General features: G+C 36.2%; 1 protein-coding gene across 4 annotated transcripts in view; it reads left to right on the forward strand.

The window, feature by feature from the left end:
- The window catches only part of LOC131146417 (histone deacetylase 15), a 104,721-nt gene that overhangs the window by 15,668 nt on the left and 71,417 nt on the right, over positions 1-17,636 (forward strand). For all 4 annotated transcript variants that reach the window (XM_058096014.1, XM_058096013.1, XM_058096015.1 and 1 more), the window contains 4 exons: positions 83-327; positions 531-704; positions 838-940; positions 13,892-13,968. In XM_058096014.1, coding sequence (XP_057951997.1) covers positions 127-327; positions 531-704; positions 838-940; positions 13,892-13,968 — 555 coding nt within the window. In that variant the 5' untranslated portion in view covers positions 83-126. The remainder of the gene's footprint in view (positions 1-82; positions 328-530; positions 705-837; positions 941-13,891; positions 13,969-17,636) is intronic.

A 17,636-nucleotide genomic window follows, 5' to 3' on the forward strand; every position in this document is an offset into this window, starting at 1 on the left:
TTTCCCCAAACCTAGAGGGGCTTAAATAAATACATCAACCACAGTTAGCATGCATTCACTTCTTCATGTGATTTTCATTCAGGATTGATTCTGGCGGTGAATTGTCATGTCAGCTCTGAGCTAAATATGGTCTCTGGAACTTTACAAACGAATCGTCTAATGAGTGAAGAGGCTGAGAACAATTGTTATGATCAGAGTGAGCATATTCCATATCAAGGCTTTAGTAGACGGGGAAACCTTGGATCTGATGGAAGCAGTTCTAGCCCTCGTTATGAAGAGAATGGAGAAGCTGACAGTTTGAATGGCATGCAGGCAGATGTCATATATGTAAGCTGATCATTGATGAATTACTCATTTACGTTGTTCTTGGATCACTTTGGTGTTATTAGGGGTGTGCTTTTGATTGATGTGCAACAAGATTAGCAGGTGTTGATGGACTATTTTCCTTAGTTTTTGGTTTTCTTGGTGACTGCATGCTCAATAAATTTTAGAAGATTTATTTTTAATATAACAATGTGATTTTATTGCAGAAAAAGGCAAAAGATATGACCTGGCAAGATATGTGCAACAATCAAGTTGATATTGATGAAGAAGAAGATGATGATGACAGTGATTGGGAGCCCCTGCAAAAGAATGTTGTATTCATGAAGTGGTTTTGCGTCAACTGTACGATGGTTAACCTTGATGATGTTGAGCATTGTGATGTATGGTTATACATTCAACTCCTTTTGGATGCAAATTCAAACATGTTTCAGTTTTCTGTTCTCTATTCACCTCGCCCTCCACCCCCCCTCCCCTAGTATATATAGAAACTTAATGCTGTTTTACTCCGTGCAGATATGTGGGGAACACAGAGAATCTGGAATCCTTAAGCTTGGATTTTTTGCTTCTCCTTTTTCTCAAGCTGCAAGTCTTGCTCAGGTTGAGTCAGGAATATTAGGTAGATGCAAAAGTTGTCACACATTATTGCTATTAAATATGTATATTTTCCTTCAGTGATATTGATGTGCAAACTGCAAAATGCCTTTTTAAGAACTCTCCAGTCTGAAGCTCTTCTTTTTCTTCTAGCCTGATGGCTTTATATTGTTTGATGCTGTTGCTGTTTTTTTCATCCTTTTTTGGAGAGAAAGTTGATTAGTTCTTTATTTCATACTTTATGTATGGTTCCACTTAGAGTTTGTCATGGTAGTTAGGTGCACTTCAACTTGTGTCTTATTATTTCTAGTTTGCTTTATACTAATGAAAACGGTATATAACTCATTATTATAGATGTCTTTGTTTATGGTGTAATATGTTTGCATCCTTGCTGTGACTATGGCTCTATTTCTCAGTTAGAGCCAATTGTATAATGAGTGGTTATTGCTTATAATGCCCTCATAATTTGCTGTCTTTAATTTTATACGTGCATGTGTGTGTGTATATATATTTTCTGTTTATTTGTTCAAACAATGGTTGGCAATGAGTGAGTAGATATGAAAAAGTTCTGTTAAGCGTGTGACAGTGTTCAATTTTGTAGATGATTAGTGACAACAGTATTGAATTTTGATGTTCTAGTCAAAATGTTGTTCTAACTGCTTTCATAAAGTTCTTGCCTACATTTCAAAGTTCTGGACATTTGGCACTAGAATTTTGAAAATATGACTGTTTTGGGATAAAATTTCAGTAGTGAGCCATGTGATTTTTATTGTAATTACTAATTATTATTATATATATATATATATATTTTTTTTTTTGTGAGTAAGGATTTAATATCCTTGAATCTATCAAAAGAAATGGTCCATGATCGCATAAATTGGCGGAAAAGGATTCATATAGCTGACCCCACTGAGTGGGAAAAAGGCTTGGTTTTGTTGTTGTATATATATATTTTTTTGGGGTGGGGGGGGGGGGGGTGAGAGGAGAAGAGTGGGATTTGCACAAGGTATGAACTATGCAAGTCGTCTTATTGTTAATAATAAAGGACACCTTTTACTTATCTATTTCTCACACAAATTATTGGCAAGGGCCATGGGTTGCTATTTCTATGAAAAGCACATGTTCTGTTTTGTAATTGTAACTTAAGTAGTTTTTTAACTTACGCCTTCACCTTGTTACCATATTTGCTAATTGACCCCAAACATATTTTTATTCTTGTTTGATATATAGAAAACATTTCGTCTTATTAGGCTTGTCATAGTCAGTGTTTGTTTATTTTATCTAACAAATATTAATTAACATATTAAATCATGTGTAGGCATTGTTATAGTAAAACATTTTATAGGATTTGCCCCACATTCCCTAGGGGATAGCCCAATGGTTTAAGAATGAAACATTTGAGGAGGTTTCGTGCTCAAACTTTGGGAGGTGGTTGGGAGGGGTATGGGATGGAGGATTTGCTTCCCCAATTGTCTAGCTCAGGTTTTGGAGGATATTCTTCTTTCTCTTTCTCTCCCTAGGTTTTGGTTACTCCCAAATGGCTCAAATCTTTTCAAGATTGCTATTCCTTGTGTAAAACCACAAAACCACAAAACCAAGAAAGTCCACACTAGACTGTACCAAGTGCTTCTCCCCCAATCTTCCCCTAGAGAGAGTACTGCTAGTGGGTGTTCCTTCATGTCATTCATTCTAGTTGTTCAAGCTTTCCTCAAACTAGTAGCTCATTTGTGTAGTGTCATTGTTGCACCCTAGATGTCACATTGTTGCTTGTTGCCCCTAACACGCCTTACCTTTGGAGTGAGATTGATGACATGCTTGTGAGGATCAAGTTGTAGGTAGGTTGTAGATGCTGTTGAATACTTGGGAGATGAGGGTGAGCTCATGGATGGTTTTTAGGAGGATGATAATTATGTTAAGTGCGGTGATGTGTTTTGTCCACTACTATGCATATTGAGAAGTGGAAATAGACCACTATTTTTTCATGCTTTTTTCATATGTAGGGTAGGGCATGCAACTTGGTTATGGATGGCGGTAGTAGCATGAATGTAGTCTCAGGAGCACTCTAGGTAGATTGAACTTTAAAGTAGAGCCACGCTCCCATTCTTTTAGAGTACATTGGGTAATAGATTAGCAACTTGGAATATAGGGACACTTACGGGTAAAATCATGGAAATTGTGGATACAATGATCAGAAGAAGAATTAATATAATTTGCCTTAAAGAAACTAAGTGGATGGGGGAGAAAGTTAGAGAAATTGATAAATCAGGATTTAAACTTTGGTACACTAGAAAAGAAAAACATAAGAATGGAGTAGGCATTATTATAGACAAAAACTTAGAAGATAGCGTTGTGGATGTAACTAGAGTAGGGGATAGAATTATAAAAATCAAGATGGTATTAGGACAAAGATAATAAATATCATTAGTGCTTATGCTCCTCAAGTCGACTTAGTAGAATATCTTAAGAGACAATTTTGGGAAGATGGATAGTATTATACAAGGCATACCAGGGGCTGAGAAAATATTTATAGGAGAAGATTTGAATGGACATGTTGGAAGAGATAATAAAAATTATGAAAGGATACATAGAAGATATGGATATGGAGACAAAAATGAGTTTGGGGAGATGATCTTAGACTTCGCTATGTCATATGATTTTAGTATAATGAATACTTGCTTTAAGAAGGGAGAAGAACACTTAATAACCTTTAAAAGTGGACAAAATAGAAGTCAAATAGATTTTTTTTTTTTTTTTTTAACTAGGAGGGTAGATCGTTAACATTCAAGGATTGTAAAGTTATTCCAGGTGAAAGCCTAACCACACAATATAGAGTCTTAGTGTTAGATATATGTATTAAAAAATGGAAAAAAAAATGATAAAATAAACCAGTGTAAGAGAACTAGATGGTGGAACCTAAAAAGAGAAAATATAATAAAATTTAAAAATAAAATGATAAAAATGGGGATTGGACCATAGGTATGGGATAGATAGAAATATTTTTTGGAATAGATTAGCTAGCTCTATTAAAAAGATAGCAAAAGAGATGTCAGGTGAATCAAGGGGAAGATTCTTGAATAGCAAAGAGAGTTGGTGGTGGGATAAAGTGGGATAAAATGTACAAAAAATAATAAAGACAAAAAGAATTTGGTATAAAACGTGACAAAAATGTAGAAACAGAGATAACTTTGAAAAATATAAGGAGGCAAGAAAAGATGCAAAAAAGGCCGTTAGTGAAGCTAAATATAAATCATTTAATAGTTTGTATGATAAATTAGGTCCAAAAGAAGGGGAAAGAGATATATTTAAACTTGCTAAAGTTAGAGAAAGGAAGAGTAAGGACTTAGGAAATGTAAAATGTATGAAAAGTGAGGATGATATTGTCTTGGTTAAGGACGAAGATGTTAAAGAAAGATGGCGAAGTTACTTTAGTAAGTTGTTTAATGAAAACCAAATAGAAGGCTTAAACTTAGAATTGTCAAATGAGGAAATGACTAAAAATATGAGATTTATTTGCAAAATTAGAGTTAACGAAGTTAAGTTTGCACTAAAAAAGATGAAAAATGGGAAAGCAATGGGACTAGATAACATCCCAATTGAAGTTTGGAAATGCTTAGGTGATAACAAAATTATAAGGTTAACTAATTTATTTAATACAATTGTAAAAACTAAGAAAATGCCAGATGAATGGAGGAAAAACACTTTAATACCTATATACAAAAATAAAGGAGATATTCAAAATTTTAATAACTATTGTGGAATTAAACTTATGAGTCATATGATGAAATTATGGGAAAGGGTAGTTGAACAAAGATTAAGGTTAGAAACGAAGGTCTTAGAAAATCAATTTGGTTTTATACTTGGGGGATCTACCACAGAAGCTATATATCTTTTAAGAAGATTAATGGAAAAGTTTAGGGAAAAGAAGAGGGACTTGCATATGATATTTATTGACCTTGAGAAATCGTATGATAGGATACCTAGGGAAGTTCTATGGTGGATTTTAGGAAAAAAAGGTGTATGTAGTAGGTATACCGATGTCATTAAGGATATGTATGATGAAGTAATGACTAGTGTACGGACTATAGATGGAGAAACTAGAGAATTTCCAATCACTATAGGTGTACATCAAGGATATGCTTTGAGTCCTTATCTTTTTGCTTTAGTGATGGACCAATTGACTAAGAGTATTCAAAAGGAGGTTCTATGGTGTATGTTGTTTGCAGATGATATTGTATTAATTGACGAAACTAGGGACAAAGTAAAGGCTGAGTTAGAATTATAGAGAGAAGTTTTGGAATCGAGAGGCTTTAGGATAAGTAGAAATAAGATAGAATATATGAAATGTAATTTTAGTAATGATAGGAGGAATATTGGAGACATAGTTAAACTTGATGATGAAGAAATAAATTGCACTTGTAGATTTCGATATCTTGGATCTATTATGCAAGCTGAAGGAGAAATTGAAGATGATGTAATGTATAGAGTTAAAGCAAGTTGGGTAAAATGGAGAAGTGCTTCAAGTGTGCTCTATGATCGTAGAATACCCTTAAAATTGAAAGGGAAGTTTTGTAGGACAGCTATAAGACCAGCTATGCTATATGGATTGGAATGTTGGGCGGCGAAGAAACATAGTATCCAAAAAGTAAAAGTTGTCGAGATGAGAATGCTTAGATGGATGAGTGGTATAACATTGAAAGATAAATTAAGGAATGAACATATTCGTGGTAAGTTAGGTGTAGTTTCTATAGAAGATAAGATAAGGGAGGGGCGACTTAAATGGTATGGACACTTGCAACGCAGGCCACATAGTGCGCCTGTGAGGAAGAGTGACTTAGTTATTGTGGGGGGCAGTAAGGGGTAGGGGTAGACCTAAAATAAATTGGGAGGAGATAGTGAGTAAGGATTTAATATCCTTGAATCTATTAAAAGAAATGGTCCATGATCGCATAAATTGGCGGAAAAAGATTCATATAGTCGACCCCACCTAGTGGGACTAAGGCTTGGTTTTGTTGTTGTTACTAAGCCCATATTGAAGGATCCTAAGTTTGGGAACAAGCTAGCCCTTCAAAGACCCTGGTAAACAGATTTTGAGTGCAATAGCTTAGAAAACAAATGTTTCTTAACAGTCATACCTCGTGAAGTTCACCTCGAGGTTAGTGAATTACATGTGAATTTTTATTAGAAGGGGAGGAGTTGTTGGTTAATTCTCATCAGCGACCACCAATGCTCGACATTCGGTGTGCCATAGATTTGGTCCTAGGTCCATAGTTGTCTAACCTGCCCCATTATAGGATGAAACTTGAAGGAGCATTATGAATTGATTAGCCAGGAAGGGGAGCTCCTCGAGAAGGGGTTTGTGTTATGTAGCCTTAGTCGTTGTGCAGTGCCAACCCTTACTGCAAGAAGGATGAATCTTGGAGGACGTGTAGATTGTAGAGCCTTCAATAAGATCACCATCAAGTATAGGTTCATTAACCCTAGATTTGAGGACGTATGCTTGAAGCTTGGTTTGTTGCTGCTGTTGTATATATTTATTTATTTTTTTTATGAGAGGATATCTTATTCCATTTATTTTTATTGTATTCTTCCCTCCTTAATACTTAGTATTCCTGTACTATGTAAAAGGAAAAAAATAGTTTTAAAAGCTTCTATTTTGTGCCTATCTGCAGTGGAAAGAAATTGTCTTTTTACCTTTGCTTTGGGATGGAATACAGTATTTGGTATCTCTTTTGGGCTTTTAGTGTAGGCTGTTTTAAGGGTAATTGTTTTCAGGATGTTAAGTGGGACTGGAAGGATTTTATTGAGTTCATTGTATTTTTTACTTTGATTTCTCTCTCTCTCTCTCTCTCTTTCTCTCTCTCTCTCTCTCTATCAAGGATTTCAAGTTGCTCAAAACAAATACCCATAACACGGCCTCATATTTTATAGCTGCCTTAAATTTTCTGTGTGCATAACTAAACAAACTGGATAAAGGAATCACTGTGTCAATACAATATTTAGTTCTCAAAAAGTTACCAGACATGGTCAAATAATGATTTGAAGTGTTTTGATATAGCATTCTGTCAAGACAGCCCTTGTAAGAGAGCACGTTCGTAAACACAGTCAAGCAGAATGTGGAACAACCTTACTAGTTTCATTGCGCATGGCATCTGTAGGCATGCAAGTAAGAATGAGATTTGAGATTCATAATGGATTTTCAATTATGGATACATCTGGAAGAAAAAACATACCTGTGACAAAAACAGAGGAAAAATTTGGAGAATGGCTCAAATTTTTATTTTGTTTCTGTTGAGATTTGATTAAAATGAATGACCTAACTTGAAGATAGGTTTCTTCCTCTATTTATAATACAAATTAAATACATTCTAATGACAATAATACCCTTACTAATTTTCATTAATTAACATACTAAAACACTCAATCATAAGAATACAAAAAGGCATATATAACCTCTAACACTCCCCTTCAAGCCGGGGCATAAATGTCATGTGCTCCTAGCTTGTTACAAATGAATTTAACATGAGTACCCTCCAATGCTTTGGTAAACAAATCAGCAAGCTGCATGTCCGAGTTCACATAAGTGGCTGTAATGAGCTTCTGCACAAGTTTCTCCCGAACAAAGTGGCGATCAACTTCAATGTGCTTCTACCGCTCATGAAAGACTGGGTTGGAGGCAATATGAAGAGCAACTTGATTATCATACATCAACTTCATAGGCTGAGAATGCGAAAAACCCAATTCTTCCAACATGTTCTTCAACTAGACAAGTTTACAAACAGTGTGAGCCATAGCTATATATTCTGATTCAACACTTGACCTTGCAACCACAGTTTGTTTCTTACTCTTCCAAGAAATCAAATTACCACCAACCAAGATATAGTACTCAGTTGTAGATCTCTGATCGGAAGGCGATCCAGCCTAATTTGCATCTGTATATCCATGGATATAAGTGTGACCTTGATCACGATATAAAAGACTTCTCCTGGGTGCACCTTCTTAATACGTCCCAATGACTTGTCCTCGGAGAATTTAGAAATTGTCTCACAACACTTGTTGCAAAAGATATATCCGGCCGAGTAACTTTGAGATAATTCAAAATTTTAACAAGTCTTATGTATTGTCTAGGATTAGGTAGCACATTACCCATATCCGACATTAACTTTCTGTTAGGATCCATGGGTGTATCAATTGATTTAGATTCCAACAAGACAATTTCATTTCAACAGATCAAGAACATACTTCCTCTGTTACACAACATTTCCAATATGAGATCTAGATACTTCTATACCCAAGAAGTATTTCAACGGTCCCAAATCTTTGGTTTGAAATTTAGTCTGTTGAAAAAGTTTGAGACTCTGAATACCTTTATCATCGTCTCCTGTAATAACAATATCATCCACATAAACAACAAGAAGGATCCTACCCAATGAAGTATGATGATAAAACACGGAATGATCCACAACACACCGTCGAAGACCAAACTCAAGTACTACAATATTGAAACGGCCAAACCATGCTCTGGGAGACTGTTTTAAACCATGTAAAACCTTTTTGAGCCGACACACTATGCTCGACTCCCCTTGAGCAACAAGCCTAGGTGGTTGCTTCATATAAACCTCCTCCTCAAGGTCACCATGCAAGAAGGCATTTTTCACATTTGGTTGATGCAGAGGTTAGTGACAAGTAGTAGCTAAGTTGATGAACAGAAGTATTGATGTAAGTTTGAGAACCGGAGAAAACGTATCAGAATAATCCAAACCATACATTAGAGTGTATCCCTTAGCAACAGGACGAACCTTTAGATGAGCCACAAAGCCATCAGGGTTGATTTTCATAGTGTAAACCTAGCGACAACCAACCAATAGACTTTTCAGGAGGAAGAGGTACCAAGTCCCAAGTACCATTGTTATGTAAAGCATTCATCTCTTCAACCATAGCATCCCTTCACCTTGAATGGGCTAAGGCTTCCAAAACAGATTTAGGAAGGGTAGTAGATGATGGAGCAGTGACAAAACAATAATAGGAGGGTGATAAGGGGTCATAAGAAACATAGTTGGAAATGGGGTGTTGAGTACATGTGAGTTTATCTTTCCGAACAGCAATAGGAGGATCAACATCATGGGAAGTATGATCATCAGACGAGGAAAACAAAGGCGTGGTAATAGAAGCTAGAGGGGACTCTCTTCTTTGGAGTCGGCGTCGTGAATATACCCGCAAATAAGGATGATGAAGGCAATGAGAAGGACTCGAACTACATGGAGACTCGGATGGTCGGTTGGGCAAGGACAACAATGTAGAATCTGGAAGATTAGGCAAAGGAAGAGACTTATTGAGCTTAGAAGCGCTCAGTGATTGGGTGTATTAAGATGTAGACTCAATGAAGGTAGCATCGCTAGAAACAAAGAAGCGATGCAGCATAGGATTGTAACAACGATATCCCATTTGAGTATATGAGTAGCCTAGAAAGACACATTATATAGCACAAGGATCCAACTTATCCGTCCCAAGAATTGGTTGATGAACAAAGGACACACACCCAAATATATGAGGAGGAAGAGAAAATAAATGTGAATTAGGAAAGGGAGTGGAGTAGGAAATTTTACTACTGAGAGAGGATGACATTTTGTTGATCAGATAACAAGCAGTAAGTACAACATCACTCCAAAAAATTTCAGGTACATGCATTTGATAAAGTAAGGTGCGAGTGATTACAAGATGTCTATTTTTCCACTCTGCAACCCCATTTTGTTGAGGAGTGTGGGAACAGGATGATTGATGAACAGTATCAAATTGAGTCATATAAGTAGTGAATTGTGCATTGAAAAACTCTTCAGCATTATCACTTTGAAGTATTCGAATTGGCAAATCAAATTGAGTATTTATTTTAGAGCAAAAGGAAAAAAATATTTGAAATAATTCAGAACAATCTTTTATTAAATATCATCAAGTCATTCTTGAATAATCATCCACAAAGGTTACATGGTACTGGAAACCCAACTTGGACACGACCCTACTAGGATTCCAGACATCTAAATAAACTAGCATAAAAGGGCTTGCAACCTGTTTATTGATTCGATAAATGAAAGAAACACGATGGTTCCCTATTGTCAATACTCACAATCGAGACTAGACAAAGAACTCAAACTAGGAACAAGACATTTTAACTTTTCCAATGAAGGATGACCCATGTGACAATGAATTTGGAAAGGTGTGGCAGCAACAGTGTAGGTGGTAGAAGGAGATAGCGGCTCAAAGTGATATAGTCCAGTAGCTTCACGCCCTTTGCCAATTGTCTTCCTCGTCTTCAAATCCTGAATAATCACAGAATTAGGGAAGAATGTCCTTGAGCAATTCATGGATTTAGTAATTTTTCTAAGGGACGTAAGATTGAAATGTTATTTGGGAATATATAAAATCGAAGGAAGAGAAATAGAAGAAGTGGGATTTATTGCCTCAATTCCCTTGACTGCAGTAGTGGATCCATCAACAAGAGTAACACAAGGTAAATTTGCAGGGTATTAAGAGTGGAGAAGAAGTTAGGTATACCTGTGATATGATCTGTGGCAGTAGAGCCTATGATCGCAGGACTAGGACAAGACAACTGGATGATAGACACACTGTGTGATTACTTATTTGGGCAAGGGATGCAATGGGAAGAGAAACTTCTTGTGATGCTTGATACTTCTAGAACTTGGAATACTATTCCTCTGGAATAGATACAGTACGTTGCCCCTCACTCAACCCCAAAGTTGAGGAGTCGGTGGTGGTTGCATTGGCAACATGTGAAGGTCTTTCGTGAAGATCCCAACACTGCTCAATAGTATGATTATTCCGTTCACAATGAGTGCACTTGCGAAGAGTTCCTCTACCTTGTCTATCTCTAGCACTATGATCACTCGAACCACTGTGATAGATTTTGCGGTTGTTTGGTAGAGAACTTGAATCGCCTTTTGTAGCAAAGGCTGTCCTCTTAGAGCTAGATGCCAGAGCAGGAGAATGCGTGCTAAAGGAAGCACGAAGGACATGAGAATAAACATCGGCAAATGATGGCAGCTCGGGTCTACTGAGTATTTGGGACCAAGCTGCCTCGAACTCAGGTCTCAAGCCTGTTAGAAATTACAAGTAAGCCTTCACAAACCCTGAACAGAAATTAACGGAACACTCACATGGTCGAAAAAGGTTGAAATTTTGAGCAAAAAACTGGCCTAACAGCTTGATAATATAGCTTAAAGAAGGAATCAGAGCATGGCAGAGGGAAAAAAAAAGGGGAAAAAATGGCCAGAACTTCACTCACACGCCGGCGCGTATGGTCGGCCCTGCCGGCATTTGGCTGGCTCCTGGGGTGTTCTCCAGCGATGGGGTTTTGTGGGCGGTCCTCAATCATTATGTTGTCTAATGTATGCATGCCACTGCTAGCCATCGTGATGTTTTGGTGAAACCCACCTCAACCAGAACTCTCCACATCTGAATCTCACTGACCATTACCTCTACTCTTTGCCCTACATGAAATTAGAAAAGATGAAATAGTTAAACAATTTTGAATCCCACACCAGCTTTTAAGTGGCATAAGTCCAATTGCTCCCCAGCCTGCTGCCGCTTGCTGGTCCCTAACCTTCTGTTTGAAAGCATGGAGTTCAAGCCTTAGATTTGGAAAAGGAAAACAGCTCAATAATAAATTGTATTGGATTTTCTCAAATTTTATATTGAGTTCCGTCCAAATTCACAATTTCAAATCCAAGGCTCAAACTACATACTTCCAAATGCAGTGCAATTGAACTTGAAACTCTAAATTGTGTGTGTGTGTGTGTTTATTTTATTTTATTAATTCTACCTTATGTATATTTATATATTTTATCAAAAAAATTATCAATAGAACTTAGATTGGTTTGATTGGAGGGACTGCTGGTGTTGCAGATCTGGGAAAATAGATTTGTATGGAACAGATGGAAAGTGGCAGAACAATCTTGTTTTTTCAATTGACAGCCAACTAATGGATGGGGAGAAAGTGTTACTAAACCTAGATGTCAAGGAATATTCTTGAACTTCTTATGTGTGATGGGAGGCGCACGTAATGACAAAACTCGGGGTGGTCATTGTTGTTTTTTTCTTTTTAAAACCATATTTCATATTAATCTTTAAATTATTCTTTTATTTTATTTTTTCCAAATTTTGTTTATCAAAAGATCTAAATGTACAACTAATTATTCATAGAGTCATTAATCACAATGAAGATGCTGATGGTTTTTTTTTTTTAAAATTTTTTTTAAGGAAAGCATTCAATCCAGTTGCATCAAACACTTATTGAACTATGTTTTGCTCCACATTTATCTTAGATGACCACATACAACTTGGTATGAAACGTTTTGTTTTTTAGTTTTTGGTTTCATGCTCTCTCATCTGAGATAATCCATGAATGGAATATCAATGGGATATGCTTTTCAGATTTTCGGCCTGATTGGCTGGTCCTGTTGACTTGATGTCTTCTATTTATTTTTCTTCCTGTTTCTATTTATATATTTATTATTATTATTATTATTATTTTTGCATTTATTTTTTCTGTCTCTCTTCTTCCTTAATTTCTTTTCCTATTCAAAAAGAAAAAGAAAAAAGTCTATTGTTCCACCCTGCGACCATTAACATTGGATTTGTGTTGGGGGATCCTTATTATTCATTAGTCCAAAACTCAAAGAGGTGGAAAATATGGATCTTGATAGATCGGAATAAGAAAAAGCATTTATAGAGCTGATCCAGAATTTGGGATAAAGTTGAATTAAAATGGGTTGTATAAAGATGGATTTTATATCAGGAACTCATGCAAGAAAGTCCTCCAACTTTTTGGGATAAAAATGATACATTAATGGCATAATCATTATGTGAATTTGAGAAACAGCAGGCGTTGCAGGCATATTTAGCTGAGCATTATTGGTATATTTTGTAAATTATTTTGGATTTCTTGTAGGTGGTTGGGGAATTATTAAAAATATTTTGGGTAAGACTTCCAGATACAGTGAGATATTTAGTTTATGAGGAGATTTAGAAACGTGTTGTCTAGACAAAGAAAATGTTCTCAGAAGCTAGTTTAAGACACTGTGAACCTTTGCTGTCAGAATTTTACATTCTTCCTCCCCCCTCCTGCCCGTGGAAAAAAAAGGGTTATTGTTCTTCTTTTAAATTACAGAAAAATCTAGTTTCAGTGAGACGTCAGTGTGATTGCTGCCAAAATTGATGTATGTTGAAAGGGTTGTGTTTTTTGAAGTAGATTTCGTGCGTAGGTAGCTCCTTCTTGTGTGGTTTAAAAAATAAAAAGAAAAATCTCTGTTCAGACATTGGAATGGTTTGTGTTGTTATTATAATTTGAGAAGTCTTTATAAGTGTTCTCAAATTCTGTTAAGATTTAAAAATAAAGTATTGTCTTAGACCAAATTGCAGGGAGAGAGATCCATGTAGCTGATCTGAAATAGTTGGGGTAAAGGATTGGTGATGGTGGTTGTTCTATAAAATTTTTAAGATCAGTTCATTTTTTATCAGTATATGCGGAATCTCAATTTGAGATTTTTTTGGCAAGGTCTTTGCTTAGACTTCTTTGAGTGACACGGTTTCTCTTTATTGTTGGCCGTGCTGCTTCTATAATCCTTTACTCCTAAGAAGAGTTAACCCTTAATCATTTCTAAATTTATATTCTACCGAATTTTGTTAGTCTCTTGAGAGAGCAAAGTTAAAAATCAAATGCCAATGTTTACTGCTATATGGAATGACCTTATACTTATAAATACCAAGCCTTGTTCTTTAATTTTCCTTAATATTTGTGCTATATATTTGTCTCATTGGTATAGTTTTTCGGCAGTCGTGGATTCTGTGAAACAACTTCTGCAGACTACATATCTCCATGACATCTCTTCTGTATAATACATGTCTAATATTAAGATTGACATGGTATAATTGATTCTCTGTAATCATTCTCATTTTTCTTTTGCAGAATTGGGTTCAGAAAGTTCAGCCTCAGAAAACTCTACTGCTGTAGGTTTTGACGAGAGAATGTTACTACACTCGGAGGTATTGCTAAGTCACCTAGTTTCTTTTAATGTTTATTGTTTTGTGTTTTTTTTTTCAATTTGGTAATAGTTACTTCAAAATTTTAAAATATTGAATGGGCATGTGCATTCTGATATGAAATGAAGAGATCTAAATTTTAGTCTTAAAAAAATTTAATTGCTGTAGGTTTTTAACTGGAGAAGAAGTAAAAGTTTATATTTAAATTAAAAAGATCATTTTATTATAGGATGTCTTGTTCATGGATTTGTTGTCAGTAGTTAATTGTTCCAATTTGACCCTGAATCTTTAATTCCATAGTTTATTTTTTTAATTCAGGCTTGTCTTTCTAGTATTTCGTTGTATTTTCTGTCTATTTTTAAAATCCCAATGGAAGTCGCTAGTAAGATTGAGAGAATTATGAGAGATTTTTTGTGGTCAGGGGTAGGGGGTTTTAAGGATCACTTAGTGAATTGGGAAGTGGTGTGTAGGACTAAGAGAGAGGTTGGTTTGGGTCTTGGAAATTTGGTGTCCAAGAACACGGCTCTTTGGGATAAATGGCTTTGGCAGTTCCCGTTAGATGTTTCCTCCTTGTGGCATAAAGTTATCAAAAGTAAATTTGGACTTGAGGGGAATGCGTGGGACACTAATTTAGGCTCTAGATGTTCTACAGAAAGCCTGTGGAAAGCTATTTCCCTGATTTATCCTCTCTTTATTCCCCACACCAAAGTTATGATGGGTAACGTTTGCAGCATTCATTTTTGGAAAGATATATGGTTGAAGAATGTTGTTTTGGCCACCTCTTTTCCTCGTTTATTTGTTTGAGCTCGGGGCAACGCCTTTTTTCCTCGTTTATTTTGTTTGAGCTCAGGGCAGAATGATCGCATTGCTTCTTTTATTGCAGATTTGGGTGGCCCTCTATTTGGAATTTTTGTTTTAGGAGAGCCTTGAATGATAGGGAAACTATTGAATTATCTTTTTTATTGGTTATGTTGAAAAATTGTAGGATGTCTTCCGAGGATGATAGTCAATCTTGGTTGTTGGATTATTCCTTGGGTGTTTTTCGTGTAAATATTTCTTTAATTTCTTGGTCAGTACCAATCATCCCTTTCCACTATACAAAGTGATCTGGAAGATCAAAATCCCGTATAAAATCAAAGCATTTCTTTGGTTGGTTGTGCTTAATTGAATAAATACAAATGACTTGCTGCAGATGAGGAGACTTTTAAAAGCCTTATTCCCTGATATATGTATGCTTTGTTTTGATTGTTCAGATTCTGTTTCTCATTTTTCTTGCATTGCGATTTTGCATGGAAGGTTTGGAATAAGTTATTTAAGTATTTTGGGGAAAGCTGGGTTTGTCCGAGGACAAGGGAGGAGCTCTTGGAAATATTTATGTGGGGGTTGGAAGGAGGAAGGAAGGTATTGCTTTATGGAATTGTGCTTTATTTGCAGTGCTATGGGGCTTGTGGAAGGAATGTAATCTACGTATTTTTTCAAGGAAGAAGATCCATATTGGTTGCTTCTTTGTGGTGTGTGGGCAATGAAAGATTTAAGGGGATGTGTTTGACAGAAATTCAGGAGGATTGGAAGTCCCTTCTAAGGGCGTGCTGATTTGACTTTGCTGTTTTGTTTTTTTTTTTTTTTCATTTTTTTTTTGTTTTCCTTTTTTTTTGGTTTTTCTGAGGATTCTCAGATTACGTTAAGGAGATCTCTTCTCTCCTAGTTGTACATTCTTTTCTATCTAATGAATTTCTTTTTCTATCAATTTTTTTTTAATAGGACCCCAGAGCCTAGAGATTTAATTGCTTAACTAGGATGCTTGATTTCTTGCTGGAGAAATTGGGAATTACTCCAGTTTGTCTTAGATTGATCCTGTTATCTATTTTTGACACGCAAAAGAACCCTCCAAAGAGTGCCAAAGGGTTCCGACCTTTACTTGCAAAGTATACCTCAAAACAAACAATGCTGTGAACAAAGAATTGAAACTACAAAAGAATCCAGCCAACAATCAAATGAAGGAACTGAGAGCGCCACAAGACAAAAGATGCAGAACTATGCCTATTAGCCTTGCTACGCTCAGCTCAATAACTGCTAGTGTCATCTGACTCCTGTCTCTTTCCAAAGACACCACATTAGTCCTAGTGGTGTATTCTTTAATCATTTCATAGATTCAACTTGCCTTTAAAAACTTTTGCATCACTCCCTTAGCATGTCCACGATCAAAATTGCCTCACTAGCAAGTTAACTAACTTGTTCTCTAGTCTATTGAACAATTCTTGTGGGTCCTGGTTGTCTCTGTCATCCCTTTGTCGATCTAAAGTCACTATCCTTCCTTCAGAATCTAACTCTTTATGCCAAAGAGAATAATCTTGTTCAATTATGATGTCTACAGGTTTAGATGGAATGCCTTAGTCAAAGTTAATAATCCCATTCCGAGTATCAGCGAAATTGAAAATGCATGCCCAGAGTTAGGAGCATAATGTCATGGATATGCATATTTCTAAGGCTAAAAGGAATCACCCTTGCCTAGATCTGCGTAAAGTGTGACAGAGTCATGCCTATGCAGCGGCAAGACTACACCAAGTCCTGCCCAGCTGTACTCATCCTCATCCATGGAAGCACCAAAATGTCTAATCAGTGGTGCTTGAAAGCCCTGGACCGAATTGAGGTTGTCACTAAGGAACCAAGGTTCAAACAGTAAGGGAGTTCAACTCACATTCCACCAGTACTGAGGTTATCTCTCATCCCCATAGCACAATCCTCATCTCAAAGTACATATCACTTAAGACCCACTAGCCAGAGTTGAGGGAAGTGACCCCATACCTACTGAAGCCAGACATATGAAAGATTAACACCTCTTGATAGTCCAACTGGGTCTAAAATGACTCAGCCCAACTGTATAGCTGACGACCAAGAAGGTTGAACATCAAAGCCTCTGAGCTGAGAGTACCATGTGACTTCATTCTCAAATGGATCGTAAATTACAATGCAAACGAGGAAAAATCCTTAAAAAATAAAGGAAAAAAGGATAAATAAATAAAAATAAAAATAAACATAAATCTACACAAAACTAAACGAGAAAGCCTCTCTTTAATCCATTCCCCATAGTAGTTCACCAAACATTTCAAATTTTCTATTCCCTTTGACTCTTCTTAATCTTAGATTTACCACCATCTGTCCGAATGTCATTTCCTCCATAATCTAATATGTGTAAACCAAATTCATCCAATAAATGCTGAGCTTCAAGTTTTTTCCTAGAGAACTCATCTAAAGGAGAAGGCAAAAATTCCATCCTTAGCCAATTGTTTTTCACCCATATCATCATCATAAAAAATACTAATTCCCTCCAACCCTTCTAATGAAGGAGGTGGCACATACGTTAAATCCCTAAGTGTATTCGATGAATCAGAAACATAAGCATACTGTTCCCGAATCTTGTCGAAGAGCAAACACCTATCACAATCAAAGTCACTGATGTCGACACCGTCATTATTAGAAAAATCCCTCTTGTTCTTTTTTTCCTTGGAACTACTTATCCCTTCATTGGTTGTGCACCTCTGCACAAGTGGTTCTTCCATTATACTTAAAATACCACTAGCATCTCCTTAAAACTTTTCTTGTCTTCTCAGTAGAAGTAGCTGGCTTTTCTTGAAACTTTTTCTTCATTTCAACACCCATTTGCCTTATAT

Source organism: Malania oleifera, chromosome 13 (genome assembly GCF_029873635.1).
Source record: "Malania oleifera isolate guangnan ecotype guangnan chromosome 13, ASM2987363v1, whole genome shotgun sequence".
NCBI lineage: Eukaryota > Viridiplantae > Streptophyta > Magnoliopsida > Santalales > Ximeniaceae > Malania > Malania oleifera.